The sequence below is a fragment of the Pongo pygmaeus genome, chromosome 7 (assembly GCF_028885625.2).
Source record: "Pongo pygmaeus isolate AG05252 chromosome 7, NHGRI_mPonPyg2-v2.0_pri, whole genome shotgun sequence".
In the NCBI taxonomy this organism is placed as follows: Eukaryota; Metazoa; Chordata; class Mammalia; order Primates; family Hominidae; genus Pongo; species Pongo pygmaeus.
Genome location: NC_072380.2, coordinates 103,230,376 through 103,256,539, shown reverse-complemented (window position 1 = coordinate 103,256,539; position 26,164 = coordinate 103,230,376). Strand labels below are relative to the sequence as shown.

The window sequence follows — 26,164 nt, the reverse complement described above, 5'->3', positions numbered from 1 at the left end:
AAAGAGGCCACAAATCTGACTAATTTTCATTTAACTTCATGGGGCAAGGAAGGGGGCTTCACAGAATTTCCTAATCTGTTTCTCTTTATCAAATACATAATCACTTTTTCTATCAGCTGAAAAATAAACCTGCAACAGAATGATCAAGACAGTACAAAATGCTGTTATTATATTATTTGATTGGAGAGCAAAGGCTAATTTTTGTTTCCTATTATATTCCTTTTGGTTACTAGCACATGGCAACACTCTGAACATGGTAGGTGCTTTTTGTGTCTATTAAACTGGATTTGAGGTGGCACCTGCTCTGTACATACATGCCTTTGGTTTGTTTCTTTTTTGCTTTTCAAAATATTTCTATGCTTCCTCAGTGTTGAGACTACTTTTTCTGTTTTCTTTCTCTGGGATTCAGAGACACTGAGTTCTGCTCCTGGAGTTATTTATAGTTTTGGTAGCTAGGTCTCACATACCTCCTTTGTGCTTCCAAGAGTGTTGTAGGAGTATATGTTCTGTCACTGCAGATGATCTGTTTTCATCATATTAACAAGGAGATGGCTGACTAGGTGCTGTGCTTCCCTTTTAGTTGTTCCTTTATATTTTTATGAATTAATTTCTGTTTAGTTTTGATAATTCTGTTAACAGACATTTGTGCCTCTATGCAATCATATGTGTCTCTTCCCATAAGCAGCAGCTTAGTCAATCACTCAGGGAAATACATGCATCTCTATGCATTCACCAGACTGAAGTTCTCCCAGAAGCAAGCCCCTGTGCTTCATTAAACTATTGATTTGGTTGTCATAGATCAGCTGAAATGTATATCCTTAAAATGAAGGGAAGTCTCATGAAGCACTTACACTTATTATCTGTTTATCTAAAAAAATCAGGATGTAAAATTCTGACTTAAAGTTAAAATTTTCTCTGAAGGGTCAACATTCCAAATATTTACTTAGATTATTAGTTAGCTGCTCTGTTGAATTCTCCCTTCTACCTTATAGAAATAAAATATTTTGGTTGTTGTAAGAAAGAATCCATCATATCCATATAAAGCACCAAGCCACATGTTTAGCAATCGTTTCCAATAACAAAGTATGAAACTTGAGAATGACCTTGGAAGTAGAAAGACAACTAGTCCCATGACTATTATGCCTATATTGTGCCTATTATGGGCCACTTGCAGTACTAGGCCCCCTACATGTATTATATCATTTTATTCTCCCAACATCTGACAATGAAAGAAATGAAGGCAAAAAGATTAACTTGGGCATATGCTAGCAAGTAGCAGAGCTAGGAATCATATCAAGTTTTTCCTAAGTATGAAATTGTTATTTCTGGAGACATCTCTCCATTTATCCCACATATTCTGACTTGTATAGTTTGAGGAGTGAGAGGTAGTTTTCCATATTTCAATGTATATAAATGACCTATACAAAACTCAAAGGCAGAATTAACAAGGAAGTAAAAATAGTTTTATTCCTCTAATATCATGTATTTCCTTATATATTAAGGAAGAATTGGTCTCTGTTTAGCATAACCATTATTAAAAATATTTATGTGAGAAAAAATGTGTCTGGAACTGTTACAAATATACAATTAAATATGATATTTGTCCACTTTATATGATATTTATGCTATATGTGTCTATTTCTCCTCCTTGCTTTTTAGGTTATCAGCATGAAAATCAGCTTCTGTTTCTAAGAAATTCTGAAAATATTACTCACCTGTGCCTATCATGTCCTGCCACATTATAATCTTGGTTACAGCTCTCAAAATGTCAGAGCAGATCATGAACTAAAGATGTGTCATAGGCAAAATCATTTAAAAGGCAAGTTCAACATAATGAACTGAAGAAAAAAATCCAACTACAAGAATAGTTGATGTTGACCTATAATTTTTTTTAAAAAAATAGCATTCTTTACAAAATACAAAACTGTATGAGCACTAGAATTAAAACTGCTAGTCCCTTTCTTTTCCCCAGACCTCCCCAGCTGGCCATAAAATCCATCTGGCCCATTTCAGGGGGCCCTTATTGCCTCCTGCACTGCTGGAATTCAGGCAGGATGGAGATAGACAGTTTTCACGCCATGAGTTGGTGAGTTCAGAAAGAGTATTGTGTTGCTCTGGACAAGCAATCATTCCAAATTTTAGAAACAGTTTGGAGATGTATATTCTAGAAATCTGCTCCCTTTTCATGTTCTCCCTGGTCCCTTGGAAGGGACACCCATCTGGGCTGTCCATCTGTCCAGAATTGGATTGTGGTCGCCAAGTCCCTCTTCCTTTCCAGGTGATTGATTCATGATCATCAGTGGTCTTCAGCACATCCGCAGCTCCCCTGGGAGCCGATATATATTTTTAAAAATTAACTGAGTGCTTTAACTAGTAGTTGTTGGTGATACAGTGAGAGAGAAGACACTTCAAGACAGTTGGGATGACAGACAAGTAAAAAGTAAAAGGAGCTACCATGGGGATGTGCAAGAGGTGGTTTGAAAACACCTAATCTCCCCTCTACCCCCACCAACACCCCGCTTGGAGGATCAAGAAAGGCTTCCTAGGGGAAGTGACAGTTAAGCTAAGTCCCGTAGTATCACCAGGAATATTAGAGGACCAGCCAGATGAAGAGCAAGTAGGTAACTGGAGGGGCCCTGAGGAAGGACCTAGGGAGGGCAGAGTGATGTCATCCACAAGGAAGGACCACTATATGGCAATATCCAGTTGGGAGACGGAGATGGTGGGGAACTCAGAGAAGTACAAATGGCTGAGTATAGCTGGAGAGAAAATCATCCGGTAAGGACTGGCAAGAGGTGGAACTAGAGAGATGGGGAGAGTACCAGATGAGCAGGGAAGGCTCAGATTTGGGTGTGCCTGTGTGTTCTGGGCAAAGAGTCTAGACTTTGTCCTGAGGTCAATGAGGAGCCAATGTAAGGTTTTAAGGAGGTGAGGGACAGTCTTATTTTTTGGAAAGATGTCTCATCCAGCAGGATGGAGCATGGTCTGTAGACAACACTGGATGAAAAATAATGACTTCGGTGCTGTGACAAGGAATCCCTGCGCGAGTCAAGGAGGCTCTGCCTCATGTAGCCCAGACAGTGGGTTGCAAGGGAAGAAGATGGACATGAGCAACATTAAGGACAAAATCATTAGGAATGGGTGACTGACTTGATCGTAGAGGATAAAGCAAAGAGCACAAGGCAACAAAGATCTAAAGGGGGTACAAATATGACAATCACCTTTTGGGGGGGTTAATAATCACATAGGTCATTTCTTTTTCATTTAAAATATTTATTTACTGTTAAAACATCATTTTAAATATTGTATATGTTACAAAGAAAATTTGATAGATGTGATACTTAGCCAATGTTTTTTATGAAAATGGAAATTATGATGCTATCAATGTTTATCATAGATAGCTATTAATGCTCATATTTGACTGAACGATGAAGAAAATCAAGGCACATTTCTCTCCCACAATAGAGAAAAAACCTATGCATTAACCCCTCACACACCTCAATTTTATTTCATTGAAATGCTGATATTCAAAGTAATATAGAAAAACTACATGACCATGTAAGGAAGAGAGTGATAAGCTATGTCTTCTGATGCTCCTGAGAAAATCAAGAAAAATCCTTACAAATATTTTCTGAACATTTTGCATAATTGCCATTTTGCCTGTCATTATAAACCAAAAATTCTTGGCCTTTAGCTGCTATGTTTGGATAAACATAAAACTTTATCAAGTATAAAAGTATACTTCAGGCTGGGTGTGGTGGCTCACGCCTGTAATCCTAGCAACGTAGGAGGCTAAGGCAGCTGGATTGCTTGAGCCCAGGAGTTCGAGACCAGCCTAGGCAATATGGTGAAACCCCGTCTCTACTAAAAGTACAAAAATTAGTCAGGCACAGTGGTGTGTTCCTGTGGTCCCAGCTACTTGGGAGGCTAAGGCAGGAGAATTGCTTGAACCTGGGAGGTGGAGGTTGCAATGAGCTGAGATCCCACCACTGCACTCCAGCCTGCGCAACAGGAGTGAAAGCCTATCTAAAAAAAAAAAAAGGAAAAAAAAGAGAAAAAAAATCTTGACTAGGACAGCATTCAGTACTAATAACCTAAACTTTGTCTTTCTTAATTCCTTCTGTGACTGTCAACAACCAAAAAAAGAATCAGATCAAGAATGACATTTTTTAAAATGAGAAAAACTCTTGGTTCTATTACATTTTTTTCTATATGGGAATAGGTAATATTTGTTGAAAATTGTGAAAAACCCTCTAGAATTCATAGAAATACCTAGGATAATGTATATATAAATATACACAAAATGGCATAATATGTAGAATAGCTACATATTATGTAAGTAGGAAACTTACAAATTAACAATAAAGATCAATATTATGACTAAACATTATCCTCATTTTAGAGGTGACAGTTGGGAAACAAATAAGTAGATATGAGAGAAGTAAAGCTTTCCTAACTGACCCTCATGTGACCAACTTTCTTTATTTCCATTATTCAAAAACTTCCAATACACCTCTGCTACTTAATGATTAAATGCTAAATTTCTCAGCCAATTTGCCTGTCAGCCTGGACACTCACAATGTCCAAAATTGCTTAATGCTTCAAACACTCTGTATTCTCCAAATTTCTATGAAAATGCATTGTGTTTCTAACACTTTTGTTTCTATTACTTCTTTTCCTTGAAATGACTTTCATTCTCACTATTTCCCAGCAATCTTTGGCCATAAACCTTCCACTCTTTGAAGTTTATCTTCAATACTGTTTACTCCATGATAACTTTCCAGATTTACTGGACAAAGTGACGCTTTCCTATTTATTAGTCTTACCACATGTTGTTTAAACCTTTCTTATGAAATCTACTTAAAGTTTTGGATGGCAGGTAGTCCTAAATTACCCATTTTGCTTTATGGTGAGACTCTTGAGGGCATTATGTTGCAAAACTTAGATTCCTTTCATTTCCTAGAATGGAATTTCTGCTGAACCAGTGAATAAACTGAGTTGTTTTTCAGGGACGTGGATTTTCAGACATTAAAATCTGGAACCCTCTTTGTTTGAAAGCTGATAGTTTAAAAATACTTCTTTAAAAACTTGTTTTAGAGTGACCATATTTAATATTAACTCAAACTCAGGAAAATGTATTTTTCATCTTGTTATATATGTTTTGGCTCTATTGATATATATTCATTATATATACATTTGTATATGTGGCTTAGTTCTAAAGATAAAACATAATTGATTCTCATTATCATTCAGAATTTTTACTGTATTAGTCTGTTCTCACATTGCTATGAAGAAATACCCAAGATTAGGTCATTTATAAAGAAAAGACATTTAATTGACTCACAGTTCCACAGTGCTGGATATGCCTCAGGAAACTTACAATCATGGCAGAAGGCAAAGGACAATGAGGCACCTTCTTCACAGGGTGGCAGGATGGAGTGCAAGAAGGGGAAATGCCAGACACTTATAAAACCATCAGATCTCATGAGACACATTCACTATCACGAGAACAGCATGGGGGAAACAGTCCCTATGATCCCATTACCTCCACCTGGTCCCATCCTTGACATACGGGGATTATGGGGATTGTACAATTCAAAGTGAGATTTTGGGTGAGGGCACAGCCAAACCATATTAGAAGCATTCAACTAATATAAGGAATAGGCATGTATGTCAGAGTTTCAAAAATCAATTTGATTTCTTTTAATGGGGTAGATATAAATGGAGGAAAAAAACAGGTAAAGATTTTCTTCCACCACTCCACCACACACACACACACACACACACACTCACACACACACAAAGTTAAAAGTTGACCACTATGGTAGTTTTAAAGATATATACACGCAAGTGGAGTTTAATTCCCCTCCCACTGAGTGTGGGCTGGACTTATTGACTTGCTTCTAGTGAATAGAATATGGCAGAAGTGATCTGCCCTCTTTGGCCTCCCAAAGTGCTGGGATTACAGGCGTGAGCCACTGCGCCCGTCCCATTTCTCTCTTTACATTCACTTCTTTAGAGAAAGCCAGCTACTATGTCATAGGAGCAGCCCTATGGAGAGGCCCATGTGGTGACAAATGGAAGCCACATAGCTGACTCTATTTCCTTGGAATGTGTCAGCAGCCATGTGAGTAAGCTCAAAAGCAACTCCTCAAGGACCTTAAAATGACTACAATCTCATGATAATCTCTGAATAGGAATCACCCACTTAAGCCACCCTTGGATTCCTGACCCACAGAAACTTTCACAGTAGATAATGATTACAACTAACAAACCCTTCAATATATTTTTTGTCTTCTCAGCCATAATTTTTGTCATCTTCTCAAGAAATTGACTAGAAATTATAATAGCTTCATGCCATGGAGGACTAGAAAGCAATTCATAGGGATCAACTTAAGATCGCTATCCGCATCTCAGCTGTGTGACCTTGAGGGAGTTAGCTGACATTTTTTGTCTTCGTTTCCTATTACACTTACAGCGATAATCACTGAATCTACCCCAAGAAGATTAGGATAAAATACATTACTAAAATAAAAGTACTTAGCATTGTACCTGGAGACTGGTAATGGCTCCATAGATGTCAGCTATGTTATTACATTATTATTATTATTATTATTTTGGTTCATAAAATAAAGCTAAGTGGTCTCCCACATAGACGTTCAGTCTTACAGAGTAATAATACACAGCCAGTATTCTGAAACCTCGATGTACAACTGATGAAAACATCTCCTTCCCATACTGTCAGAAACTAGGCTGCTTGTGGCATAATTGGTAGTCCTAAAAAGTGAGTATGATCCATAACAGAAATTCAAACTGAAATCCAAAGAAATTGTAGGAAAGTTTCCCAGAGATCTCAGTCAATTCAATAACCCTGCAAAGCTGTTAGAGCTACATTCCATGTGTTATTACACAACTGACAGGTCACGGGATAAATCATTCCAAAGGGATGTCACACAATACCATGTGGCCCTGAGCTCTCTTGTCCTGCAGCCAAGGGAAGCACCTATAATAGCTTTTTTTGCACATATTCATTTTCTTTTTGAAAGTACATTCTTTTGGATGTACTTATTTTGAAAATAAGGACTTTGCCAAAACTAATTAATTCTCAAATAACATTTAGTATTTCTGGTTTGCAATATTTAGTATTTCCTCTTTGTAAATAAAAATGGGAAAGAACAACTTCAACATGATAATAACTGATGCCTATCAGATCTGAGAAACACAACACAGACCAATTTTTAATCTCTCCCTCTGCACTTTTCCACTTCAGGCAAAAGAAATGAGTCATATCAAATTTAATTCTTGTGACAGAAGGAATCACATGCTGTGCTGTTTATCCCCCATGAATGTCTGCATTAACTTCTCTCCCTTATCTAGCTTTTAGAATTTCAAAGTTCAGTTCTTCAGAAATTGGGCTGTACATTCACTCAGGCAACTGTAGTTCAGAACTATATTTTTGGGCAAAATAAAACAGCTTTTCTTTTTAAATAGAACAGTGTACTTTGTACTCGTCCTTTCATTAGGCAGAAAATTAACTCCCACTTTCTATTAGGAATATAAATGTTCCCACTAACAATCTAAGTAAGATAAATAAAAGAAAATCCATACAAAGGAAAAAAATGGCTATTTAAAATTATAGGTATGTGAAACAAAATAAAAATAATTTATCACTATATCTTATTTCTGGTTGGGATGCGGAGGAAGGATTGGTAGGACTGTCTGAAAATAGAAAACAATCATGAAAAAAATGATTACTAATAGGGACCTCTGTGGCTTTGGGGTACACCAGCAGTTGACCTGGAGCTTCTACGTACCACAGCTCTAGCAATCTGTTAATTTTTTTTGAAGTCCCCTTGATTCAAGATTATTTGCAAGATCGCAGTTTGCTATTTATACATTAATTCGAGAAACTGTAAAGAAGGTTAATACCAACTGCAGTCAGCATGACCTGACCCCTCCATCTGTAAACCACAGCCTCTTCTGGACATGAAAGAGGGCCTCTGATGGAACTAGGCTTCATAGCTGCCTCCTTAAAAAGTCAAAGTAGGGTCATTATCTGCAGGTTCTTCTCTTCTCTTTTTCCTTTATTAAAATTGCCCATTCTTTGAGACTCATTTGAGTCTCACCTTCTCCCTGATGTTTTTATCTGATTATTCAGTGAGCACTGACCTCTCCCTTTTCTGAACATCAAGTTTATTTCTGGCCCATATCAATGTACTGCCAATTAATTAAATACATTATTTACTTACTGGTTTGTGTCTTTTCTGTTAAAAATACGTAAGAATCAGCTAATGTTTTACATGTTTGTATTTATGGAATTTTGCTACTCAAGCTTTTTAAAACTATGTTTGATTTTGTGGAAAATGATCTTGTTCCCTTCAGACACAAGTTCTAAAGTGTAAGTCATAGTTTATTACTGCCTTGCGGTAATGAAGTAGAATTTGAAATTTTATGTAACAACAATAGGTGTAAACTATAGCTTCAAAGTTCAGATAAAAAAAATGGGAGAAGATAGTCAGGGCATTAAAGACTATATACAGATTGGTCAACTTCCCTAAAAGAGAGATTAGGTGGGTTGTTTCTTACAGTGCAGAGGCTTTCGATGTTCAAGCTGTAATATCAGTAAAGGATGATAAATGGCATGTCATGGACAGAACAGCTACTCAAGATGGTAGCTAATCTAGTTACTAAATGTGTATACAAAAATTAATCATTTTCCAATATACTACCAACATTATGTTAGGAAGTTAGAGAGGGTGGCCATTTATAAAACAACAAAAATATAAAATATATATGAACTGATTTAACAATAAATGTTTTGAACCTATATGAGGTATCATAAAAATATTTAATGAGACAGAAAAGAAGCTTGAATAAATGGAAAAATATATTTGTGCCTGCATGGGAAGGAAAAATATTACCAAGATGACAATTCTCTCAAAATTACTTTATAAATTTAATGAAAATTCCAATAAAAGTTTTTCCCAGAATTGAAAAAAACAATTATAAAACTTATGCAAACATGGCAAACTAAGCGCAAAAATCTCTGCTAAAGAACAATCAGGGCAGGTGCTGTGGCTCTCGCTTGTAATCCCAGCACTTTGGAAGGCTAAAGTGGATGGATCACCTGAGCTTAGGAGTTTGAAACCAGCCTGGGCAACAGAGTGAAATCCTGTCTCCACCAAACAAACAAACAAACAAACAAACAAAAAACAGAAACAAAAACAAAAACAAAAGAGAGAGAGAAGAACAGAGAAGACCTGCACTTTTACATTTTCAAATATATCTAAGTATACAAGAATTAAGATAACGTGTTAATAATACTTAATACTAGAAAAGACAGTTTACCACGGGAACAGAATAGTTAGCTCTGACACAAAACTGAGTACATTATAAGTATTTAGCAAATAGTAAACATGGCATTTTAAGTGTCAATCAAGAAATAGTACAGTTACCTATTTGAAAAAAAAAATCAGTAGGACTCCTATTGGAATGCTTTCGGATCCTTTATAAATTCATCAAGAGCCCAGAAGACCAATATTTTTGCTTACTTCTCTCAAGTACAGTAGCCTTTCCTTTGGGTATATTTCATTCTAGTAAGTAAAAAGCTAAATATCCATTGTTTGACATGGGTATGTAACTTCTCTTATTTTCTAATTAAAGTTCATTTCTCTAATGACAACAAACTATAATAAAAAATATGAACTTCCTTGCCTAGAATTTTGCTTATGCACCTTCATCTTTTGATTTCAGGATTTAATTATGATTTCAGCATTTAATTATCATCTGCTTCTGTCTATAATTTCTTTCATATTTTATTCACATATTACACTGAGCTCTGGATACCTACCTATTCATTTGTCAGAAACAAAACTGAAAATGTTTTTAACAGAGAAACTAAAAATCTTTATGCCTTTGCTGAGCCACAGCTGAACTCTAAAGACTTTGATTGTTTCAAAGACCAAAGGTACCTAATACCAGAAATGTTTTGTGTTATGATAGAACCTACAGCTGCGTATTTATAGCATGTTCATATGGAACCACATAAACTTAAATAAAAAAAAATTAAATGAGAATCACTTGGTTTAAATCTCATTATCTTTAGGATATTGATAAATCAACTAGCCACATTGTGACTCAGTTTCCTCATTTTTGAAATGTGTATATTACCTTTTGCCTGACATTCCTTACTAAGATGTGATGAAGAGTAACTGAAATACTGTGTATTAAAACATGTTGAAAACTCCAAGGTGCTATATGAATGCTAGTTGGCATTGACAGCTATTCCTCATCCTCTTTTTGGTCATAGCCACGGAAGCCCTAGCCTGGCAGGAAAGAAGAGTCATTAGGCATCGTCTGGCAACTTGGCTCTGAGAAGTCAGATTGGTCACCAAGAGTCTGGTGGGGCTGCAGCAATGGCTAGAAAGAACCAGTGACATGGTTGCCAGGTAGGTGCCGATGCAAGTCTTGAGCCTGCCCAGACATTACTATGTACTCTGTCCTCCATCCTCCTAGCATATCCACCTTAGCCACCACCTTGTTGATGATCTTTGCCTGAACTAATCATCTACACCACTGTGTGAACTCTATCAATAACCTCAAAGTGGTTTTTTATCACCTTTAAATTACACCCAAAGTCATGCTCACATGAATTAGAAGGGTTAGGGCTCTCATCTCAGTTCTATCTCCTCCTTACCCAGTTAGAGGTGGAGGTTTCTCCGTCCAGGAAGTAGGTATTGCAGAGTCCTTCAGGATAACTAGGGTCTGCTATGAGAGAACATGTTCCTCCTTACTTCATTGAGCAACCTTTCCAGAAGTGTTGAGTTCCCCTTTGCCAGGTTGGACAGAAGTCTGGCCAGGGCTGCATGGAGGATTCCAAGGCTTGGGCCTGCCTCAGGGCTTCTGTCCTATTGAACCAAACTTGCAGCCTCAAGACACTTCTCTCCTATTTTCCATCCTCCTAGTCTCTACTTCCTCTTCCCTAAGCAGACTCATTTTGACAGATAATTTCAAGGAAAAAAGAAGATGTCAAATAAACGGTTTAAAAAGTGTTTTTTGTGGTTGCTCTGAAGTCCAAGAATAATTTTTTCATTTTATTTTTAAATACTTAAGGATTGAATACTTAAAGGATTGCAATGAAACTATAATGGATAATTAAAATGCTTGCCTTCTGTAAGCCTACAAGGGTATTTTACTATGCCACATATGGTATCATTTCAGCTTGGATATTTTGCCTAAAACAAGGGAAAATTTTAATAATAAAATTTAATAATAATATAATTTACATAAAATTATAGTAATGATGTTTGTCCCAAATAGAAATTCTGTGTCCTATTGCTATTTCATCTTTTTCATAGTAAGACTCAAATAAAATGATTGTGATCTTTAGTGAAAGGACTATGGAGCCCTGGGAGGCCCAGATGCTCAACACAAAAAACTAGAGATAGAGGAGAGATGAAAAGATTGAGATAAAGAGATCTGTAGATGCTAAAGAGAGAATCAACATAGATCCTGAAGACAGATGTAGGAGAGTAAGAGAGAGGCAGAGGCCTGGCAGTGCTAGGATTCAAGTCTATTTCTTTCTTAAAATTATTGAAAATGTATTGTAGGGTGTGTTTGTTTCAAAAATAACTGTCAGAAGAAAAATTATATATACATTTTAATTTTGGAAAATTTCACGGCTGTACTCAGTAAGGTAACTAACAAACCCTAAATAATTATTTTAAGAATGCCATTCTTCACTTTAGCTTATGATAATCTCCTTTTAAGCCCTACTAATAAACAGGGAATCCCATTTGTGTTTATATAACATAGCACATGATGAATTCAGCCGTAGCAGCAGAATTCTACATTTGCTTTGAGATTACAAGCACTTCACATACTAATGCTGCAAGTTAGCTTATCACCTCTACCCTGTAGAAAGAAGAAAAACTAATTGATAAAGCTATTTTTTGTGTGTGTGTGAGACACTCCAAATTCAGACAGAGGGTTCTGGTTTTAGTTACCTTTGGGACTTTCAAATGGCCATTTGGAATTTGACCTATGGTGTTTTGTTCCAGAATAACAAGCAAAGTAAAATAATCCATGTAGCCCTTGAGGATCTGACAAAAGGCTGGGGTTAAGGGAGAAGGGGGAGGAGGGAAAATAATGACAGATTGTATCTGTCCTGAGTCACTTCCTGGAGTTTAAGGTAGGCAGCTAAATCCCATTTTATCCATTCTCTGACACTGCAAACAGAGGTACTGCCAGTCAAGATAGATCACAAAAGGCTTGTATTTCATTTTTCATAAAAGCCTAGAACAATCAGATCTTCCTACTGAGACAGGACTTTTTATCTGGGTAGAAATATAGAGAAAAATGCTAGATTTCTCATTCCAAAGGGTCCATGTGCTTGCTAGACAGTGTGGAGAAGATGTCTATTCAACAGTGGCTTGAGAAACGTCAAAACTCTTGCATTTTACTCATCTTTGAGGTATTGCACAAAGGGGCTTTTTCTAATTTTAATTTCGACTATTTCTTTTTTTTCTTTTTCCTTTTTAATTTAAATCAGAGACATATGTTTTTCTTGGTTAAACAGTATAATGTGAATCACATGCATTTTTAAGGGTTAGTGACAAGAAAAAGATTTTGTAACTTAAGAAACCAAAACAACAGGTTGACCTCAATTTAAATCCCACAAAATGTCATTGTCTTAATACAAGGAAAACAACATGATTTTAGTGCATATTTGAGGAAATAAAGAAGATTATATAACTTGTTTTTTTCTTCCTATTAGAGGCAATCTGGAAGCTTCTTAAATTAACTTAGGAGAAGTTTTTCTTTTAGGAGCAAAAGTATTTAGCTTTTGGAGCTATATGTGTGTTCATTTAACCAATCAATTAATTTAATCCATCAATAAATTTTTTGAGTATGATTTTAATTGTCAGGTCCTGTGCTAGGTTCAGAGTAAACATGGTAAGCCAAAAACAAAACAAAAAAAACCTAAAAAAACAAAAAACAGTCACTGCCCTTCTCTCTCTTTACAGACAACAAATAAACAACAATGAAAACGTTGCACAGTTACTCACTGATTATGATAAATTGCCAGCAAGGAACAGATGATCTATTCTAATTGAGATGACCTTTTCTTCTTTTTAGATAGAGTGGTCAGAGAAGACCTTTCTGAGGCCATGGTATTTAAGATGAGAATTGAAGAGCAAGAAGAAGCTAGACACACAAAGCAGATAATTTTTTAATGGCCATTTCTGGAGAGAAGTTTCCAAGGGATGAAGTTATTATACAGTTTCCAAATATTCCTGAAGAGGTCTAAAGAAAATGTATTCTGATTCCACCTTTTACCTGTTTTCCTTTTTTTTTTTTCTCTCTCTCTCTTTGGAATTTGTTATTTGGATATAGGATACACTAGGCTGGTGCTCCAATTTTCTTATATTTTCTGTTTTCCTTGAAGTTTTAGGGGACTTTCTGAACTTTATTTTTCAAAATTCAGTTGAGTCTTTATTGTTTTCCAAATATCAACATTTCTTACCCAGACTAATAAACTAGCCTACTCACTCATCTTTCTGATCCTATTCCTCTATATTATCCACCCCAATCCCAAGTTAATTCTTGTATAGTCTTTTTGAAAGACTGCGTGAGTCTTTTTGTTTTTATTTCTGCTTAAATTATTTGCTGATTTATTTGCACTTAGGATACAGGCCTAAATCCTTAGCTTTGCTGACATCATGAAAGATGTGGGCCCTCCCTAGCACTCCAGTTTCATCTTACATCATGCCACTCTTTGGTACTTTATCCTTACTGTCCAGCTTCATTTCCTAGAGTGTCTTGTTTCCCTCTTAACTCAGAGCCTCTGCACGTGCTGTTCCCTGTGTTTAGGTCTCCTTTGTCCAGCTCTACCAACTTCCTTTATCTCTAAGTGGTCAGGTGTCATCTTATCTCCAACATGAATTAGATGTCTTATCTTGTGCTTCTCATTGGGCTATACTGTAATGCTTAGTGCATTAGTCAGCTCCCTCATTGCTATAAAGAAATACCTGAGGCTGGGTAATTTATAAAGAAAGGAGGTTTAATTGGCTCACAGTTCTGCATGCTGTACAGGAAGCATAGTGGCTTCTGTTTCTGGGGAGGCCTCAGGGAACTTTCAATCATGGTGGAAGGCAAAGGAGAAGTAAGGTATGTCACACGGCCAGAGGAGGAAGGAGAGGGGCGGAGGAGGTGCCATACACTTTTAAACAACCAGATTGCATGATAACTCACTCATTCAACATCAGGAGAACAGCACTGGGGGAATGGTGATCCATGATCCAATCATCTCCCACCAGGCCCCACCTCCAACACTGGGGATTACAATTCGACATGGGATTTGGGGAGGGACAAGATCCAAAACATACTACTTAGTTTACACACTTGTATCACCACCAGGCTGAGAGCTATTCTAACAGCTCTTTGTATCTTTGTATCCTCAACACAAAGCACAGTCTTTGGCATATAGTGTTTATAATTATGTTACAAATGAATAACATAGCTCATTTAATATGAAGAAAAATAAACTATCAGTGATAATAAAGAATCTATACTTGAAAATAGCTATGATTTTCAAGAAAAATCTTTTTCAAAGAAGAGATTTTTATAGAAAATAAACATTAACATTTTCTTACTTTCTTTGTTTTGCCCATTGCCTTCAGGATGGAAAGATTCAGGTCTTCAAGTGCTGCTAGTACATTCTCATACTCCCCCAAGTGCTGAGAAAAATATTCTGAAAAATGAAAATATTGAAATAAATTCATATTTGAGTTTAGGTAACCATAAAACAAAAAAAATCAACTAATTATTTACTCCCTAAATGAGTAAAACAAAATGTCAGCTGTAAGTGAAAACTGGAAGGTTTCCAAATAAGACTAAATAAGGTGACAATCTGCTCATTTCACTAAGACATCAAGAAAAAAGAAAAGGAAATCTGAATGATTACCACTATCCTTGAAGAAATGTTCCTTCCTACAAAAGTAGGAAAAAATGAATCTGGATCTACTGACAAGGATGTTTCAATAAAAAATTGTTTTTGACAATGTAGTATTATAGATCTCACTAGGATAATAATTTTAGAAAAAAGTTAAGTTACATTTTATTGTTTCTTGGAGGAAACATTTAAGGAAGGTAAGCTCTTTTCAAGGTTAAGAGTCGGTGACGCAAAACATGAGAGGGTCTTCTGTGGCACCTTCTATGTAAATGTCCCTGTCACAATCTTTTTTTTTTTTCCCCAACAATTTGGGCAGAGAAAAAGTAAAGTCTATCACTTTTTACAGTTGCTAGGAATAAATAATATAGTGGATTTATGATTAAAATTAAAAGTATGGAACATGAACTGATGCTAAACTAGTAAGTTGAAATATATATAAATGCAAAATCTTATATTTACTTATAGAAATCTATACATTTCTATAATGAAAGCAAACTAGCTTAACATAAACTTATATATTGAGAAGATCTAGGGTTTTCAGACACTAAAACATGAATAGTCCTCACCATTCCTGTGAACCCTTCTTTGGATGAACTGTAGTTTATTGCCATCTCTCTTTAATGTGCCACAGTATTTGTGGAACTAAATTAAAATGATAAATATTATCACATATAAGCCACTTGAGATTATGGGAATACATTTCAGCATGTTTGATGGAAACCGCCTTGATTAATTTATTTAATACTCTAGGAAATATTTGTTTATACTGATATTAATAACAACTGGAAATTGCCATTGACTGATATATTAGTTAATGTACAGACTTCTTTTGAGAAGAAAATAAACACAGGTGAGCACTAAATCAATTCCAGATCATGGTTGTCAAAATACAGTCTGTATACACTTAGGTTAAAAACAAATAACATATTTCTGACAAAAAGTGAAAGACATTCCTTAAAAACAATGTGGTGTAAACTATCTCTTATAAAGATTCTTTAGAAAGTGATTAGTTGGAAGATAAATAAAATATTTACTCCTTAAATACCTGCTTCAAAATAACATTTTAATTTGTGGTTATAATGTTGACTTTTTCATAAGGTTGACAAATATGTCTAAATTTATTTGTGCAACTATTTATAACAAATGAACACTCTTCATCAACCAGCGAGCAGTTAATGTGGCTGTAGAATATTCATAAGTTGGAAAAATAATGAATATCAGAACTGAGTCTATACTATGTTGAAACAAGCAAAAAGCATAAGAAAAATGCCAAAAAGTGAAGCTGTTACTTCATTTTTATTTTAAAACTTGTATATATAATGCCTCAAAGAGGATTGTGACAGGGGTTTTAAATGCAAATAGACAAAAATATAAAGTGAAAACAGGCTGGGCATGGAGGCTCGTGCCTATAATCTCAGTATTTTGGGAAGCCAAGGCAGAAGGATCACTTGAGCCCAGGAATTCGTGACCAGCCTGGGCCACACAGCATGGTGGTATGTGCCTCTGATCCAAGCTACTTGGGAGGCTGAGGTGGGAGGATTGCTTGAGCCTGGGAAGTCGAGGCTGCAGTGAGCCGTGATAGTGCCACTGCACTCCAGCTTGGGCTACAGATGAGACATTGTCTAAAAAAAAAGAAAGTGAAAACAAAAAAGTTGATGCTAAAAAAGCAACTCTCTCTCTCTCTCTCTCTATATATATTTATATATATATATTTATAGAGAGAGAGAGAGAGAGAGAGAGACTGTGATTAGTTAGAAGATAAATAAGAAAATACTTTATATATATATAGAAAGAGAGGTAAAGCCTCTTTTTAAAATAAATATTTCATTCATGGACATTTGGCTTAATTAGTAAATGTTCCTGGAGAGAATTTAAGTTGTCTTTCCACTTTGAAATTGGACCTATGCACACAGATGCAGGCATATGCTGATAAAGCATATAAGAAAAACAATGACTAGAAGCTTCAGAGCTGACGCCTATCTAGACTTCATTCTTTCTGTCCTTCATTCATCCATTTATTCATCTCAACTCTCCAAGTTAGAAAAAAAGAACAATCACTAGATAGTAAAGAAAATGACTGAGAAGGAAGAGAATTACAATACTTAAGTCGTGGATAGGAGCTTAAGTTGGAAATCTAAGTGTAAGGGTTATTTTGAGGTGGTGCAGCTCAGTGTCACTAAGGCTCTTTTATGACTTACTCACCGAGGGATATGGGTCAGGCAGTCCAGGCAAGGGGGCTCCAATGAACTCAAAGAGGGAAGTTAGATGAAAGAGCCAGACACATCCAACATAGATAAAGAGAGCTAACTCCCATCCACTTCGTCATAGCGAGTGTTCACTTACTCATTCTGTGGCCTAACAAACCTTTACTTAGGGCCTTTTATGTGCTAGGTGCTATCATAGGAGCTTGGAATACAAAGGTGAAAAGACAGAAACCCTACAGTCAGAGAGGAGAGATAAACATTCCAAGGAACAACTGCAATACACATAATCATTGTTAAAGACAATGGTTCAAGGGCCCAGATACAAGGTGCAATCCAAATATTGTATAAGGCAGGAGAATTGCTTGAACCAGGGATACCAAGGTTGCAGTGAGCTGAGATTGTGCCACTGCACTCCAGCCTGGGTGACAGAAGGAGGTCCTGTCTTTGAAAAAAAGAAAAAGAAAAAGAATGCCCAAGTCTGCCTGGGTGAGTCAGAGAGGGCTTCATAGGGGAAACACCACCAATGGCTCAGTTAACAGATGAATAGGACTTAACCTGCTGGATACTCAGAGGAAAGGCATGGAAGCAGCTGTTTTCCTGTCATGTTTGCAGGAGTATGTGTAGTTCAGCACTGCCAAGACATAAAGAACAGGGCTAGAATATATTTGAGAATGGGAGGCAGCAAGGAAATAAATCCTAAAAGTCAGTGATGGGAGACAAAGCTGTGTGTGTTGGAAACAGTCCTTGCCAGATGCTCTTTGATCCTCAAGTCTAGTTAAGTGTTTTTGACCACCTGCGTCAGAATCCTGTGGTACCTCACTGTTCAAAGTTTGTTTTGTGGACCAGCAGCATTAGTTTCACCTAGGAGCTTGTTAGAACTTAGTGTCTCAGGACCACTTCCAGTCCTGTTGAATCACAATCTGCATTTTAATAAGACCCCCAGTTGATTTGTAGGTTTATTTAAGTTTGAGAAACACTACTCTAGGGTACTTGTTAGACATGAAGATAACTGAGAAGGTCTCATCTAGTAAATCACAATCTTCGGGTTGAGGGCGAGGTTCCCTAGGAGATTATGATGCAGAGTAAGTTTGAGACCACTATGGGCAATGGGAAGCCATGGGAAGGGGAGTGACATCCTCAAATTTTCCTATCAGAAAAGGAAGGGATGCACTAAGGATGATTTGGGAATGTTGGTGACACCACCAAGAGAGAAGGGAGGCATCAATTGCCAGGAGGGATTTCATCACACAACTAGAACTATGAGCCATGCCAAAGCTTTGAAGTGGCATGAGCGGTGGAGTCCAGAATTGCAGCAGATCTGCAAAATCCAAGATGTGGCAGGCAGGAGGGAAGGACAGTGACATCTTTGGAAGTGGCTGAACTTGGACTAAAGTTTTATTCCAAGTTTCTCATGTTTGTGACTGATGTTTCTCATTTGAATCACAATACCAGTATGAGTAGGGCAAATGTATATTGTCCTTAAGTCATGGCATTAGAAAGAATAATTTGGAACAAATATTTATTCCTTAAAATGCTTTTCCTTTGGTAACTAGAAGAACTTCCTGAAGAAAAGACCTATTTTGTTGAAAACTGTATGTGGGTTTCATGAACTTGAGCAAAATAGAGTTATATTGCACTTATGGAAATGTGTGAAAACCAATTCTCATCAGTTTAAATGAAGTATCATTGAAAAGTAGAGTCTGAACATTAGGTATGATGAAAAAGTAGAGCACAGTTTATAAGCAGATGTAGTAGGCCTGTTATCTGTCAGGAAGCAGGCTATATTCTCATGGATTTCCAGTGTGCCATCTTCTCTACTAAAATGCTAACAATGAATTAGTTTCTCCCTGCCTTTCTGTACTTAATCAGTGGTGTTGCATTACCAAACTATAGTTTTGTTCTGTTTTTCTATCCTGCACCTTAGTCTTTCAAGTTGTTGAGTTTTCAGGTCAGCTTAATAATTCCGTCAGAAGCAAAGGACCCACAGCTGCCACAAAAGTCTCAGCGGAAACTGGTCTCACAAAGTATTCTCATGAGTTTAGATGAGTCTCATCTAAACTTCTCAAGCAGTTAGAATTTCTCAAGTAGTAGACTAGGTAGAAAAGAAAGTAATTGAGATGAGAAAGAGTGTTAAAACTCACATGTTCTGAATAGGGAGGTCAGTCAGATCTAGAAAAGTGGGCTATTTTGAGGGGATGCAGATAAGCGACACTCACTCTCTTACATCTCAATCATCAGTGACATGTGCCACTGGAGGAGGACACAGCAGTCTGGAGGAGGGCATAGAGCCTTCTGATTTCCTAGCACCCAGACTTGCTGGCACAGGTCTCTGAGCACTGTCCAGGCTCTGCCAATCTCTGCAGCCTGGGTGCTTAGTGCACAGCTACTGAAAGGAACCTTGGGTATGAAGGGAATAAGCTTTTATTCTGGAGTTTCCCGTATGCTCAGTTTATTTTATTTTATTTACTATTATTATTATTATTTTTTGAGACACAGTCTTGCTCTGTCGCCCAGGCTGGAGTGCAGTGGCATGATCTCAGCTCACTGCAAGCTCCGCCTCCCGGGTTCACGCCATTCTCCTGCCTCAGCCTCCAGAGTAGCTGGGACTACAGGCGCCCGCCGCAACGCCCAGCTAATTTTTTTTTTTTTTGTATTTTTAGTAGAGACGGGGTTTCACCGTGGTCTCGATCTCCTGATCTCGTGATCCACCCGCCTCAGCCTCCCAAAGTGCTGGGATTACAGGCGTGAGCCACCGCACCCGGCCCCCGTACCCTCAGTTTTTATCCATCTTATTTATAGACTTCATATAACTTTTAAAATAGTTTAATATTTGGTAGATAACAGCCGACTAGATGAGAAATTACACTATTAAATATATGCAACCTTCTCACAAAGCTTTCTTACAGAAAGGCTTTCAGATCAAGCACATTCTTTGCAATTATTCTTCACCCAACTATAAATATTTCAACTACCTATTCTTAACTACCAACTTCAAGATCTGCAAAACGGTTCAGTAAAAATGAGTAAGGTTATGAAAACAGTCATAAACAGGGTAGGGCCAGGAAAGATAGTAATTATACTCCTGAATGCTTTAGATTAGAGCTAATTATGGTAGAAATACAAAATCAAAGCTTTAATGCCAGAGTTCAAACACAATTGCCTAATTAAAACTGAGTTATGTATTGACTGATCGTGATAAGATACGGCAAAAAAAAAATGCATTTAGGAAGGCCTTCACAATTGTATGTGAAGAGTTGATAATTTTGGCACTTCTATAAACTGCTGGTGGGTGTGCACCTTAGAGAAACCTTGACTGAGGAATTACATGTTTGGGAATCTACCATTCAGAATTCAGAATTACTTGAACATGAGTGTGAGAATAATGTATATGAGAATATTTATTTCAATCCTGTTTTTCCCATGGAAAGTTGGATTCAAATTGAAAATCCATTAAAAGGAACTTGATTGAAAAAAATTAAGGTACATGAGACACTATGCAGCCTTTAAATAAAATGAAGGAGAAGGGGATGCAATTGCACTAATCATATAGTATAATCTCACTGTTAGAAACAACAACACATACACATGTATATCAATGTCAATATACACATAATAATGTCTCAAAGAATATGTTCCAAGTAAATAGTAGAGCTCAGTATTGGGCACGACAATGAGTGGCAGAGAAGATTTACATGTTAGCTTATACACCTACATAATTCTGTTAAATTTTAAAAATAGTAGTTGTGTATTACTTTCACAATTAAAATTACAAAGACTTTTTTTCAAAATAAATATTTTAAATTCTAGGTCCTTAACTTAGTAACTGACAAATTAAGTAAAAGCCTCAGAATTAAAGTTTTACATACCTGCAACTTTTAATTGGCTTCTAGGAAAGAACATATGAAATCTACTTTTCATGCCAATCAAGTTCTGCCCCTCCCACGCACAAGGGGGAATTTGTGCCGGGTGTGAATTGACATATTTCACTTGCTAACACTGAAGCATTTGGCTTTGATTAGAATCCAACTTAAATATTTACTTTATATTCACAAAATAATGAGAAATGAAATGACACTCTGGAGATTAAAATGCATATTCTTGAACAGAGAGGGGGAGGATTATAACACATGACTGTGAATACAATCACTGGATTTAAAAAACACAGAACAATTCCTGTTGAATTAAAGCCCCACATACCAGTTCCCTAACTAAAGCTACAGGGGGAAAATCATAGCCAAAGCTTTTTCCATAAATACAGGATAGGGACCTAATCTAGTTCCATTATAGAAAAAAAGCATATTTTTTAAATTTTTCTTCAGTGGAGGAGTAAGTGGAGATATGCTATCATACTTTAGAACTTGAAGTACTTTTAAGGGAAAACAGAGGATAACACAATATTCCTTAATGACAATAGGCAGGCAACATAGCAAATAAAGAAGAACCACTTAGTGTTTTTATCTTAAAAGCCCTTGTAACAGTTTGCTTTGTCATCAGCTGTGGCCTACCCAGGCAAAGTTATGTGAAAAACAAAAAATAGATATAAATGAATGATTTGCGGAAATAATTACTTTGGCCTGACATAGCTAGACATTTTAGGGAAATGGGTCTGCCACCTTAATGAAATTATCAAGATAATCTTGTGTTCTCCATTTTATCTTTTCACTTCGCTGACCAGGCCCGTGTGCACATAGATGAGAGTGGACCACAACTTGGCCTTTATGGTGACTGCTATTCATCATAAAGCCTCACGGCAATGGTCCATATGGGCACTTTCAGGTACTTAACCATGTGTGCACAATGCTACCATCTGACTGTGTCTGAAAGAATGGATTGATTTTCCCTGTTGGTATTTCAGAACTAACAAAAGCATGTCCTGCTTTGGTACCAGAGTACCTTGCTCCTCCATAAACATATCTTGAATTTCAATTGGATTTTCCTCCCTGAACCTGAGATGGACACTATGCTAGGATAAGAAGCATGAGTTTTTTACAATCATTGGAAAATTTGAAAGGTCGTGGTTGGAGATTATGCTCATTTTGTTCAGTTATTGCCTTGAAACCCTGTATTCTGATATTTTGTTCTTGTATAATGTCTTTTGGTGTTGCTCTACCACTTTGATGAAATGGAAAATAACCACTCTTGAATATAAGAAAATGGCCTTTTTTATGGTTTTGGTAAATTCTGAAACTGTAAGAATTAGAAGATGTTCAGAAAGTGCTGATAGTTTCAGTGAGGAGTTCTCAGACAAAACTCAACTGTAACTACCAAAAATGTTTTGAGCAGCCTAGACCATAAGATCGAACTTAAATAAAAGTATTATCTTAAACATTTATCTTAAAACATAAAACATTAAACCTTCCAGTATTCAGAGAAAGATAGCTGTTTCAAATTGAATAGTCTCATAATGTTCTATTTTTTCATAAAATAATAAAATTTTAAAATTTTACCTTTCCATATTTCTAATCTTTAACTATTGTTCCAACCATAAAGATGAAGAAAATAAATGAAGAGACTATTAAACCAGGCATTTGTAAAGATGTATCTGTCCCCATTGAATCACTTGTTTTGCAAGTGACATTTACAACTCCAGAATGGTTTAGGCAGGTAAAAGACAAAGTTATTTTTACATTTCAAGAAGAGAGCTTTGTAAGATAGTAACAAAAGGCTCTGCACAATATATCATGCAGAGAATAATGAAGTTGTATTAAACATCAATTTAAAAATATATTCAAATTGTGGAGAATTTGCTCTCGTGAAACTAATGTACTGATTGTAACAATTCTTCTTCTATGAACAAACTAATGAGGCCCAACTCTTTCTGGAGTGAAATACATGCTTTGAGCAAAATTCATGGATAAAGATAAATCCCTTGAGATCTCTACTAATTTTTCCTTTTTTTTTTTGAACTCCTAATATACAACATTAATTCCAAGGTTGATATATATCAGACAATACTCTTTTTCCTTCTTAAGCAAGTAATGGGTTTGACTGATCTTAAAGAAACACTTACCACAGAGCTCTTCTGTGTCAAGATTACTGAAAAGATGAAACAAACAAAAAAACAGTGTTATTACTTTGGTAATATTTTTAACTACATTTTTAAATAGTTAAATACAGTTAGTCTCCAATCTATATTATTAATTGATGGTATGTAGTTAGGGTATTTTTCTTATAAATTCTATATTATTTAAATAGTCTTAGATCAATTAACAATGATTATGTCAGATTCTTCAGACAAATAATTCCTGAGATTTATGTTTTCCTCAGCAACATGATGGGGAAAAGAATGCATATTGGTAAAGAATGTAGGCTCTGGATCCAGAATGCCTGAGTTCAAACCCTGATTCTGCAATTTACCTTCTATATGACTCTGGCTACTTTACATCTCTGTGTCTCAATTCGTCTGACCCAAGATGAGGATAGTAATAATAATTTCTGGTTCATGGGATGCTGTAGGGTTTAAATGAATTAATACATAAAGAACTGAACTGTAATTGGCACAAAATAAGCACTTGATGAATGTTAGCTATCATAAGTCCTGACTTGATAGAAATGCTAGAATTTCCTTCCTAAATTCAACCTTTGAGGTAAGTTTGATTCAATGCTTATTTCATGTGATTTCTAAAACAAAATAAGAAATTAAATTACTCATCAACAATATAAACCTATTACTCTTATGAAGGCAAATGCCAAACATCAAGATGAAATGTTAGCAAATATAATACATGACTATCAGAAGAATAATGTCCTTTACCAAGAAAGGTATGGTACAGGAATGCAGATGGTTCAATATCAGGTAATAAATCAATATAACTTATTACACCATAACTTAAAGGAGAAAAATGATCATATTAGCAAATGCTAAATGGGAATTTCCTAAAAATTTAACAGTAATTCATAAGTTTTAAAAAGTTTAAATGAAATAGAAATAGAACTCAACCTTGTAAAGATGCTGAAGGCTATTAAAGAGCAATGGAAAATATTAGTTTAGTTAACTGAAAATCTTGACTTTATATAGTTGTCACATGTCAATGCTCAATGTAAATATTCTTCCTAATCCAATTGTCCTTTAAGTAGTAGCCAGGTTTGCTAACCAGGAGAGGCATTGGTATAAACATTCCAAACATTGGGTACTTTTATGAACTCTGTCACTCATTTTTAAAAGTTATTTTAAACTCGGTATTTCATTCTAGACACTAAATACTTGATCTTAGATAAATTATATCTTCATAACTAAATGAATATTTTTGCAAAGTAATATTTGCCACCAGGTAGAATATGTTAAGTCTTCTCCAGTAATTTTGGTATGGACTGCCATTCATTCATTAATTCCACAAACATTTATTGCTATGTGCCAGGCATTATTCTAACTGCCACAGATGTATGAGGTTGCAATATCTACAAAGATGACTCTGTCAGATTACTTGTCTCTAGAATCTCAACTTAGAGGTAGACTCATACAGCACATAAACAATTTTAATGCAATAAAATAGTTGTTACGAGGGAAATAGAGAATTGGCAAAAGGTGTCCGGAAATATATCATAGAAGATAAAATTGTCAAGCTAAATCTCAAATGTTAAATTGTTGAGCTAAATCTCTAAATAGTAGTAGAGGAGGCAGCCAAAGGAAGCATATTCTGGTTAAAAGAAACACTGTAATAAAAATTAAAAGTATGAAGAGCATTCAATTTCAGAAAACGGAGTAGTTTTTTTAGTTAGAACATAGATCAATAATGAGAGAATGGAACTAGACAATAAAAGGCCTCATATGATAACCTAAGAAGTTTCTACTTTACCTTTCTGTCAATTTGGAATTATAGAATACTTTTTAAAAGGTGAATAACATGGTCATATTTGCACTTTAAACAGGCCACTGACAGATGGGTTGAGGTTGGACAATGTATTAGTCTGTTCTCACATTGCTATAAAGAAATACCTGAGACTGGGTAATTTATAAAGAAAAGAGGTTTAATCGGTTCATGATTCCACAGACTGTCAGGAAGCGTGGCTGGGGATGACTCAGGAAACTTACAATCATGGCAGAAGGCAAAGGGGAAGCGAACACCTCTTACATGGTGGGAGCAGGAGGAAGAGAGAGAGAGTGAAGAGGGAAGTGCTACACACTTTCCAAGAACCAGATCTTGTGAGACCTTACTCACTATCATAAGAACAGCAAGAAGGAAATAAGCCCCCATGACCCAATCATGTCCCACCAGGTCCCTCCCCAACACTGGGGATTAGAAATTCAACATGAGATTTGGGTGGAAACACAAAGCCAAACCATATCGTTCCTCCCCTATGCCTCCCAAATCTCATGTCCTTCTCACATTGCAAAATTCTATCATTCCTTCTAACAGTCCCCCAAGTCTTAACTCATTTCAGTGTTAACTCAAATGTCCAAGTCCAAAGTCTCATGTGAGACAAGGCAAGTCCCTTCCACCTCTGAGCCTGTAAAATCAAAAACAAATTAGTTACTTCCAAGATACAATGGGGGTACAGGCACTGGCTAAATACTCCTATTCCAAAAAGGAGAAACTGGCCAACACAAAAAGGGCTACAGGTCCCACGTAAGTTTGAACTTCAGCAGGGCAGTTATTAAATCTTAAAGCTCCCAAATAATCTCCTTTGAATCCATATCTCAGATCCAGGCCACACTGATGTGAGGGGTGGCCTCCCAAGGCCTTGGACAGCTTCAGCCCTGTGGTTCTGCAGGGTCCAGCCCCTGTAGCTGCTTTCACGGGCTGGCATTGAGTACTTGTGGCTTTTCCAGTTACACAGTGAAACTTGTCAGTGGATTTACCATTCTGGGGTCTGGAGGATGATGGCCCTCTTCTCACAACTCCAGTAGGCAGTGCCCCAGTGGGGACTCTATGTGGAGGCTCCGACCACACATTTCCTCTCTGCTCTGCCCTAGTAGAGATTCTCCATGAGGGTTCTACCCCTGCAGCAGACTTCTGAGTGGATATCCAGGCATTTCCATTCATCCTCTGAAATCTAGGCAGAAGCT

At 36.4% G+C, this 26,164-nt stretch overlaps 1 protein-coding gene across 2 annotated transcripts in view; it reads right to left on the bottom strand.

Annotated features, from left to right (window-relative positions):
• NECAB1 (N-terminal EF-hand calcium binding protein 1) overlaps window positions 1-26,164 on the bottom strand; it is a 173,965-nt gene that overhangs the window by 62,412 nt on the left and 85,389 nt on the right. For both annotated transcript variants that reach the window (XM_054497726.2, XM_063668958.1), the window contains 2 exons: window positions 23,168-23,193; window positions 14,655-14,752 (listed from right to left, as the gene is read on the bottom strand). In XM_054497726.2, coding sequence (XP_054353701.1) covers window positions 14,655-14,752; window positions 23,168-23,193 — 124 coding nt within the window. The remainder of the gene's footprint in view (window positions 1-14,654; window positions 14,753-23,167; window positions 23,194-26,164) is intronic.